This window comes from Prunus avium, chromosome 3 (genome assembly GCF_965620075.1).
Source record: "Prunus avium chromosome 3, drPruAviu1.hap1.1, whole genome shotgun sequence".
NCBI lineage: Eukaryota > Viridiplantae > Streptophyta > Magnoliopsida > Rosales > Rosaceae > Prunus > Prunus avium.
Window position 1 is genome coordinate 1288660 of NC_142286.1, and position 10876 is coordinate 1299535.

Genomic DNA, 10876 nt, shown 5'->3' on the forward strand with positions numbered 1-10876 from the left:
GAAAACGACATGGCTGCTCTTTCTGGGCCAATAACAATTTGACTTAGTCTTGTTTTCTTTGGATTGGTTAACCATCGCAATCTGTTATTGTTTAAGGGCTAAACTGGTGAAATGCTTTATGAACTTATATCTAACTTTTAATTTATCCCATAATTTTTTTTAAAAAAATTAAGGATATCAACTCTCTTTTTTTTTTGTCAATATCCCCCTGCCATCTAAATCTTAAATATTTCATCCAAATTCCTGCATCATTGGCTTCATTAAAAGTTTATGGATCCAATGTTGCCACTCTTGCAAAATTTAATATAATTTCCCCAACTCGTTTTTAGTGCAGCAGTACCTTTTGGACTTTTAATTTAACTTTGGCTATTATATTTAGATAAGTGATTTAGAAAATCTCTTTCTATAATTTTGCCTCAACGGAATTATGTCTCCATTATAAATATTCGTTTTGTAACCACCATTACATAGATATTTAAGTATCACACACCAAGATGTATTTTGGCCTGGTACTCGACCATACCATAAAATATGGGGTTTACTTCAAACGTGCTTGAATAAAATTTATTTCTAAATTCGAACCTCAAAAAATATTATTTTCTTTTTCGTTTAGCTGAATACTTTTGTGGTTTGTAAGTTTAATCTTTCCACGGACAACACATGCATGGATATAATGATGGGAGCTTTAGTAGTATACCTGAAATTATATATTAAAAAAATTCACATGGAATGTAATTTACAAACATACCCAAAAACCATTTACTACATAAGAAATGAGTGTTGAAATTCCTATAAATTACATGACTGTCATTGATTAACTTAAAACAAACCCAACACAAAAAACTTTAAAAAAACCCAAAATAAGCCCAAAAAGCCCGAAGTACATTGTTAATACCATATCATAAAAGTACATTATTATTACCATGTCATATAAGTACATTGTTAATACCCTTTCATACAAAAATTCAAAAAACCCAAAAAAACCCAACAAGACATCCGATATCCTCTGCATAAACCATCTCCAATTGTCTACTGTTTGTACCATATCTGACCCTCCACTCGTACAACGACACGTGGATCTCATAAACTCGCCCAAGTACCCAAGGCCTCGGACAATCGGCATCGGCCACCGATGGCATTGTCTCAAAGCTGCGATCAGCCATTACGCGCCCAACTCGTCTACAATCGGCATCCCTTACCGATTGTAGAGAATCAACCTCGAAGTACCCGCCCAAAATATCTAAGGACTCGTGTCGACCTCAGAAGGCCTTCCCACGAGTCCCACATCGAAAATGAGTACTAAGAGCATACTAAATGCCCTCTATAAATAGGCCCCTTCCACTACAATACAGGGGTAAGACTTTTTCAGCTTGACTTTTATACTTCTATATGGTCAACAGCAAGAGCTCTTAAAACAACAAACTTACTTCGGCATCGGAGGGTCTTAGGCTGGTTCCACACCGGTTCCATATACCTTACGAGTCTCGACTTCTTTCTATTCAGGATCAGCATCCAAGGACGGGAAGAATCGGCATCCAATATTCAATCGATCTCTCGATCGTCCATCTCGATTGTAAGTTGCACTCATCTCTATCTGTTCAGATTTAGCGCCAACATCTACAGTTTCACCAGAATCAAATCCTATGGCCTATACAAACAAGTGGTCTAACATGCTTCCAATAGCCAGAGCATAATTAGAGAAGAAATTGCAACTGCCATCTAGTATTTTTGGCATTCCTCTCCAAAATTGCAATGGCTCAAGTCACTAAAGTACAACACAATTATGCCAGTTGAGGCAGACGCTGCTGCAAGAGACAGTGTTGCTTGATGAATTTGGGTTACTTCATGGACGCGGCTCTGATGCCGTCGTCATTCCCACCCAGTAAGGAATCGAACGTGGTGGCTTGCTTTTAGATGGCAGATCCAGACGGCAATGGCTTCATTGCGACAAGGAGTTGAAGAGAGCTCCATCGTCGTATAAAAGAGAATGAGATCTGATTTGGCCAAGGCTTTTAAACAAAAAGGGAAAAATTGTATTTTACCTCTCTAATTTAGACAAGCCCAACGAATCTGGTCCTCTTTGGGCAAATCCAAAAACAAAATTTGATTCATATGTATCAAAACCCAAACAGAAATACTCTACGTATCAAATCCTTATTGTAAAGATTTTTATGATTAATACCTAATTTTTATTTTATTTTTGGTCCGACACTTTCAAAGTTTGGGTCCAAATAAATAAAAGTCACCTTCAAAGTCGACTCCAATCTAATAAAATATGAGAATTATTTTTCAGCATATTACTGATCAGTTTAATAACAAAAGCAGAAAGTGATTAATTGCCGTGTTTTTCCAATTAGAGAGATTGACAAGCCTTCCCCTCCCCACTACTCAGCGCTGATGAAGGAGAGCTTGAATAGACCTCCCCTTTTTTCTTTTTTGGGTAAATAAAAAAAAATTAACTATGAAAATAAAATAAAAACAAGTCCCACAACTCTGTTTTGTGTTTGCTAATGCTATTGACTGATTAAACCAAACCTTCTACACGACACGACTTTTATTATCTTTTCCTGCAAGTCTATAAAATGACCCCCCCGACTTTGAATGGGTTCAAAAGTAAAGTCCAAAACCAAGGGTAAGGCTGAGGCAGGCTCATAGAGAACATACCCGTCTCCTTTGTTACTATTATACTATTATTTTAAAACACCATAAGGTCGGAACGCACCGTCCATGTTCCAACTTGGCAACTTTCTAAAACTTTGAATAATACATTATTTTAATAACCTTTTCCTTTGGAATTGTTTTTCCTTATAAATACATGTGCCCCACTCTTCCCTTCCCTAAGTTGTATACTACTACTTCATTTGGTGACTTTGTCTACATCCATCTTCTTCCTTCTTCAAAACCCATATCCGCATTTCTAGATCTGTCTCTGAAACTACTACACCATCATCATCAATCCATCACCATGGTTCTCTCAAAGACTGCTTCGGAGTCGGATGTCTCCGTCCACTCAACCTTCGCTTCTCGATATGTTCGAACTTCTCTCCCCAGGTAATCTTAGATTCACATTCTAACGACATAATACATTTTGACAGCAAAAGAAATCTCTCTCTTTATGTATGTATGATTCATATTTAATTTGATCATCGATGTTATTGCTGATGAATTCATATTTATTTTGATCGATCATACAGATTCAAAATGGCGGAAAACTCGATCCCCAAGGAGGCAGCGTACCAGATCATAAACGACGAGCTTATGTTGGACGGCAACCCGAGGTTGAATCTGGCGTCGTTCGTGACCACATGGATGGAGCCTGAGTGCGATAAACTGATGATGGCCTCCATCAACAAGAACTACGTGGACATGGATGAATACCCTGTCACCACTGAGCTCCAGGTAACCCCATATCCCGTTTTGGATCCATATCCATATAATTAATATCACATTTGCTTCATAATTTAATACGTACCATGAGTCGAGTGTCCGAGTGGGTGGGAATTGGTCAAGGTTATCATATAATATTGTTTGAAAAGCAAATGCCCTGTTGGCAACGTCGTTCATTTTATAGAAACGAGGAGTGACATGCCACCCAACCTCCACATGCTAATAAATGATTGGCTGTGGTGACAACTCCCCAAAATAACTCTTAAACAGACTTTTGTATTGCCTGTAGCCTTCAACTAGCTCTTATTTTTAAAAGTGCCACAAAATAAAAATCGCAATTTCACCTGAAATGATTGAGCCATACTATTTTGTGCTGGCCACTGGGCAAAGAAAGTTTTTTACCTCTACCTAATATTCCCTTTGTGGATAGACTGATGGATTGTGATATCAAATAAGAGCCCACAACATATCATGCAGTGTAAAATTTTGTTTTCAAACCAATAAAGTAACTGAGAAATGATAATAAAACTACAAGGATGCTAGGATTCGAATCTAAAATCTTGTTTGGGAAATCAATTACTCTAAATTACTACGTTAGTGGGTCATTGACAAAACTATACTTTTTTAGTTGCAAAATTAGAGAAAAAAGTAAACTCGGGAAACTCAATTATTTTCCTAGGATTTGACTTATTGTTTCTAAAATGACTAAGATAATGTTTTTTTTAAAATGCTAAAGCATCATCAGCTAGTTTTTGTTTCTAAAGTTAGTTAAACTTTAGTAATATGATAAAGCATCATTAAACTAGTTATTGGCCCGTCTATAAAAACATAAAATATTTCTTATTCACATGACGCTTCTCTTTTCAAATTGAAAGAGATGACAAATTCAAAGAAACAAAATAATACCAAACAAAAAAAAAGAAAGAAAAAAGGATGGTAGTTGAAAAACAATTAGCGTTGATTTGGTCCACCCCACAGTTTATGCCAAGATGCGTGGGCAATGGGCTCTCTCTCTCTCTCTCTCTCTCTCTCTCTCTCTCAAATAGACAAGGAGGGACGGAGAGGATGATTTCAAATGTCAAAGTCCTAAAAGAGCCTAACTTGACTAGTAGAAAGATGTGTCTAACAAAGTATAGCAAACCATTGCGTCACGTAAGCAAGAACTGCATTATGCTTCATCTTAACGAGTAGTTGATCATAATAATTGATATAGTAAGTGCTACATAATTCGACAAACACAGATTAATTAACAGTCCCTCTAATTGTATCCTCCAACTTCTAGGCTGTCATTTTTGTAGCGTTTCTCTAGGAAAAAGCTTATGTAAATTCCAATTGATGGATGACACCCAGGCCTGTCATCAATCATCATGTTAATTGATATGATTAACAACTCAAAACACAGATTAATTAAGAGAGCTTTGTATCTTGATTAAAAATTAAACTCAACTTACACATTATGTTGGATGTTTAGAGCTAATTAATCATGTGTTGTGTTTTTGTGCATGATATATATATGAACACACAGAATCGGTGCGTAAATATCATAGCTCATCTATTCAATGCCCCATTGGAGGAGTCAGAGTCAGCAGTTGGAGTGGGAACGGTGGGCTCTTCTGAGGCCATCATGTTGGCCGGCTTAGCTTTCAAGAGAAAGTGGCAGAACAAGAGGAGAGCTGAGGGCAAGCCCATTGACAACCCCAACATTGTCACCGGAGCCAATGTCCAGGTATTTATATATGCTCATCATATTTATTTCATCAATTTTAATAAATAAAATTCAACAATGATTGATGTTAGGGACACTCTTTTTTAAACTACATCATTACATTAGTGAATCGAATTATGTGACATGTACTTGTTACATTGGTTATTTATTATATATGATTAGTTGATAATTAAAACACAGTCTGTCACATATAATTAATGTAATGTGATTTAAGTAGCTAATGGAATGTTACGAAAACGCATTGCAGTCAATCCAACTAATATTGTTACTGTATGGATTAATTGAAGGTGTGCTGGGAGAAATTTGCAAGGTACTTTGAGGTGGAGTTGAAGGAGGTGAAGTTGAAGGAAGGATACTATGTAATGGACCCTGAGAAAGCAGTGGAGATGGTTGATGAGAACACCATCTGCGTCGCTGCTATCCTCGGCTCCACTCTCAATGGAGAATTCGAAGATGTTAAGCGCGTGAATGATCTCTTGGTAGAGAAGAACAAGGAAACTGGGTATGTAATCTCTCTCTCTCTCTCTCTCTCTCTCTCTCTCTCTCTCTCTCTCTCTGTTTTTATCTTATTTACTGATGTGACTCAGTAATGTTGATGTAGTCTAAATAACATTACATATGTGTATAACACCTAACTTTGAAATTTTTTTGGCTTGCGCAGATGGGATACTCCAATCCATGTAGACGCAGCAAGTGGTGGGTTTATTGCACCATTTTTGTACCCAGAACTTGAGTGGGACTTCCGTTTGCCCTTAGTGAAGAGCATCAATGTTAGTGGACACAAGTACGGACTTGTGTATGCAGGAATTGGGTGGGTCATCTGGAGGAACAAAGAGGACTTGCCTGAGGAACTCATCTTCCATATCAACTATCTTGGAGCAGATCAACCTACCTTCACCCTCAACTTCTCTAAAGGTACCTACTCTTTAAACTGTCTTCATTATTTTATTGATATATCATAGCAGTTTTAATACACTATTCAGGTTCCAGCTTTAAACTGTCTTCATTGGTAAATGTCCAACTGTAGACTGAGTTTTCATGCTTTCCATAATGCAGGTTCCAGCCAAGTTATTGCTCAATATTATCAACTGATTCGCTTGGGTTTTGAGGTAGGTACACTTATAAATTATAAATGAAATTTGAAGATTTTTTCTAATTAAGATAGTTTATCAAGAAACAGTCCACTAGCGTTGCCTCTCGCACTAAGCAAGCAAGCTACCAAATAAATGTCCATGTCAAATAGTTAACAAGCTACATGTCAATTTTGTGATATGCATTCAGAGATCATTCTTCTAAAAAATTAGCCAAATCAAGAATTATAAAGACGTCATATTGTGATAAGATAAGTAGACGAATGCAATGTTCTCATTAAACATTGAAGTTTCATGATAATATTCGATATTCTATAACAAAAAGCTTGGTGATCATATCATCTTAAGATATGTATGACATAATTAATTGAATTTTGTGCATATAAACCAGGGATACAGGAATGTCATGGAAAATTGTCGCGAAAACATGATAGTACTAAAAGAAGGATTGGAGAAGACAAAGCGCTTCAACATAGTCTCTAAAGATGAAGGGGTACCATTGGTGGCATTTTCTTTGAGGGACAACCACCGCCACGACGAGTTCGAAATCTCTGACTTGCTCCGCCGCTTTGGATGGATTGTCCCTGCCTACACCATGCCCCCAGATGCGCAACATGTCACAGTTTTGCGTGTCGTGATTAGAGAAGACTTCTCTCGCACTTTGGCGGAGCGCCTAGTGAATGATATCCAGAAAGTGTTGCATGAACTAGACACACTTCCATCTAAGCTTAGCTCCAATGTGAAGGCTGCCGACGGAGAGGATGGGAAACCTGCAGAGACGAGGGCACTAGAGAGTAAGAAGAGTGATTTGGAAAAGACAAGGGAGATCACAACCATTTGGAGGAAGTTTGTTACGGCCAGGAAGCAGAAGATGAATGTTGTTTGTTAGAAAGTGTCTGGTTTTTGCTACTCTAATTAATTATTAACTTTGCTAAAATTGAGTGTGTAATTGTCATTTTCGATTATTAACTTTGCTAAAATTGAGTGTGTACTTGTATGTGCTTTCAATTGGAGTGGGAGTGAGCGTCCTTTTTGTATCGCGTGTGGCAATTTCTTTTGCTCAAATTTGATGCCTAATGAGTAGTTTTACCCCCTTTATTATTTTGTATAATCAAATTTGTGACAAGTTAGCTCTTGGTCTAACATAATTCTCTCTCAAATAGTGAAGATGCCTTGAGTTCAAAGTCCCCTTCGCCTGTTGATGAAAAAAACCAACCAAATTGTGAAATGGAGAAATTTGGGCTGTGGCCCACTTTGAGCCTGATTAGACACTGAAAACTCTTCCCGCGGTGAAGGGGAATTTGAGTTAGTTGCAAGGAAAAATATCAATCACCTCAAAATTCATAATCAAGCTTTAAACGCACAATGTAGAAACCAATTCCTCCAAAAATGATAAATTCAAGAAGCCTAGTATTCATTGGCTAAGCTAGAATACAATAATTGTATTTATCCGTATAGTTGAGGTTCTAGGTTCGGTTTCCCCCCTCCTAGGGACGGATCTATGATTTTAAAATGGGGTGGGCCAAATTTAGGTACTAAGTAGATAGAAAACTCAACAATACCATGTGATATCATTGATAACAAAATATATATATATATATATATATATATATATATATATATACAGCAAGAACAATAAAATCAATTACAAATCCTATTTGATAATTCATAACTCATAAACTGAAACTGATGCCCCAATTGCAAATCCTAATTGATAATTCATAAGTGTCAATTGCAAATCCTAATTGATACTTCATAAACTCCAAAAAAATCCTCAAATTAAAGCATCAAGAAATTGAGAGAAGCTTACATGACGAATATAGGAACTTGGTTCACTTGAATTAAGTGTTGAAGGTGAGTGCAGCAGCAACAAGAGCGTGTTTTTTTTTTCCCTCTACATGTGAGAGTAGGGTGGTGCTTTTTTTTTTAATTATTTATATATTTTATTTTATTTTATTTTTTTTCCTTTCTATGTGTTGTATGTGAGTTCCCCCACACCCCAACTAGATGAGGTTAGGTTATTTAGATTGGGTGAGCTAGGATTTTATTTTTTTGGCTGGAAAACAGAAGCCACCTGGGCTATAGCCTAGGCCCCACCCCTCCCCCCCCTCCCTTTCTTTTTATTGACTAAGGGCTCGTTTGGTACACCGTATTAGACTTTGGATAGGAGTAAATAGTCTATGTCAGGTGTTTGGTGTCAACTTGTATTATTTAATTACCCGACTATTTTATACGGGTTGGGCTTTTAATACTCTCCTTACCTGACTAACTAATACAACCCACACACCCCGGATTAGATAATACACGCTTAATTATACAGCTAGGGAAAAAGAACATGCGTTCTACGAAAAAAGTCAGACGCTCTTTTCATCTTCTTCTCCCTAGGGTTCTTCTTTGCTATCTTCTCCACAAGTTATTTTCTTCACTCTTCTCCAGGTATCCATCTCTCACTCTCTCTCTTTTTCATACTCTCTCTAATATACTTCTTCTTACTTCTTCTCTGTTCTTTATATATTTCAATTTTTTATTAAATTTTTGTGGAAATTAGGTTATTAATTTTTCTTTTTTGACATTTTTTTTAATCGAATGTTTTCTTTGTATGTGATATATTGATTCGACATTGTGGGAATATTTAGATTGTTGGTATTAAACAGAGTAGTGCTAGTTTTCGTCCAAAAACAAACAAATGTGCTAGTGTTGGTAGTTTAGTTGAATACATACATACCTGACGATTAGGAGAGCAAAATTACAAAATTAAAATTGTATGAACCTGAATTCTAGGAACCATTTTTTTTTTTTGGGCAACCATGGGCCATTTATGATGTTTTCCTCTTGAACCATTTTCTTGATTGATAAATTTTCTCTTTTCCTTTTCTTTTTACGATTCCCAAGATTGAGGCCTTGGCTCTTTTGATTGCAATGCTTCTGTTCTTCTGTTACTTTCTCCTTCTTCTTGTTGTACATGGAAACTTTGATGTCCAGTACAGACATATGCAGATCAATATTCATAATACAATTCTAATAGTTAAACCACATATATTTCTGTATATGCAAGCGGGATGGTATTTTGTAGTCTTCTGTCATGTGTAGAATTCTACTTATTGTTGTATTATTCTAATTTTACATGTAGTCTTGTGTAATGCATGATTATTTATATTGCTAAAATTAATGCATGGTTATTTATATTACTTTTACTAAATTTTTTTCCTTTATATTATGCCTAGATATGGATGAAAGAAAGATTGTGGCATACTTTATTATTAGATTGTGGTTCTTGCATATCATGGTTTGGTGCATGATGTGGTTCATGACAAACTACAATTTGGAACAACGACGCCAACAACGGAATGCCATTAGGAGTCAAAGGTTTTTCAGGATTGCAACTCGGTCAAATTATTTAGATAGCATTATAGGAATTGATGACATACAATGTGTGAACCAAATTAGGATGGATAGGAGAACTTTCCATTATTTATGTCAATTGAATTTGGTACTGTTTTTATTAACGTATGCGAGTATGTTGGAATTTTTATGAGATACTACAATTATGATAATGGGTTATATGAAAAAAAATCTTGGCAAAAACAATTGAAAAACAAATCTTGTCATATGAATCTTAACACAAAAAAAATTCATGTCATTTGAATCTCAATTTCCATTAAAATTATCAAAGATTTTTTATTTATTTTTAAAATAGTCTGATCTGATGTTATCCGGAACATCACCAAACACAGTATAACTTAGTCAGACTATTTATCCGGAACATCACCAAACACAGTATAACTTAGTCAGACTATTTATCCGGAACAGCACCAAACGCCTTATAATATTATGAATAAACAGTCAGTACTCTCCGGAACAGATTAATACCATCCAACAGAAATTAGTCAGTACAGTCCGACGTACCAAACGAGCCATAAGAGAACTAGATTAGGTTATTTAAATTAGGTGAGCTAGGATTTTATTTGTTTGGCTGGAAAAAAGAAGCCACTTGGGCTGTAGCCCAGGTTTGCCAAACTAAAGGTCCGTCCCTTACCCCTCCGCTAATATTGTATGTTAAAAAAAAAGAATACAGTAATTGGAATGTACTAGAAAGGAATAATAGTAATTATAAAAATATATAATAAAAAAAACTTAGCCAAAGAGCATAAATAAAGTTGAACAATCATAAAGTCCACTCCCATAAATCCAAAACCTATAGAATAAACATTTCATGATATACAAAATAGAAAATAAAAACAACTGAAGTAACAAAGGAAAAAGAACACGTCTAAAGCCTTAAGCCATCTCCAGCCATGGTTGTAGGCCAAATATAGCCTTAAAATATATCGTAATATATCGTATGTTTGTTATTAAAGAATTAATAACATGTATCAATATTGTTGATAATATATCGATAACATGTTGGTACATTTGTTATTTGACAATGACATCAAACGTTATCAATACAATGTCAACAATCCATTCTTTATAAATAAATAAAAATATTTTAAAACTAAATATTTACATTAAGTGAATCAAATTATGTGACATGTGTAATCAACTTGTTACAGTTGTTATTTATTCCGATTAGTTGATAATTAAAACATCGTCTGAGACATAATATAAACGGTACTTCTAGTTGGCGTCTTTTCTTTTTCCGAAATATATACCCTACTGTATATATACATAG

At 35.6% G+C, this 10876-nt stretch overlaps 1 protein-coding gene across 1 annotated transcript; it reads left to right on the forward strand.

The window, feature by feature from the left end:
• The first annotated feature begins 2815 nt into the window (after positions 1 to 2815).
• Positions 2816 to 7302, forward strand: LOC110765083 (glutamate decarboxylase 1-like). The gene is made up of 7 exons (XM_021968134.2): positions 2816 to 3051; positions 3195 to 3399; positions 4913 to 5113; positions 5401 to 5615; positions 5775 to 6028; positions 6170 to 6222; positions 6596 to 7302. The coding sequence occupies exons 1-7, from the start codon at positions 2816 to 2818 to the stop codon at positions 7091 to 7093; spliced, it is 1662 nt and encodes a 553-aa protein (XP_021823826.1). The 3' UTR covers positions 7094 to 7302.
• The last annotated feature ends 3574 nt before the right edge of the window (positions 7303 to 10876 follow it).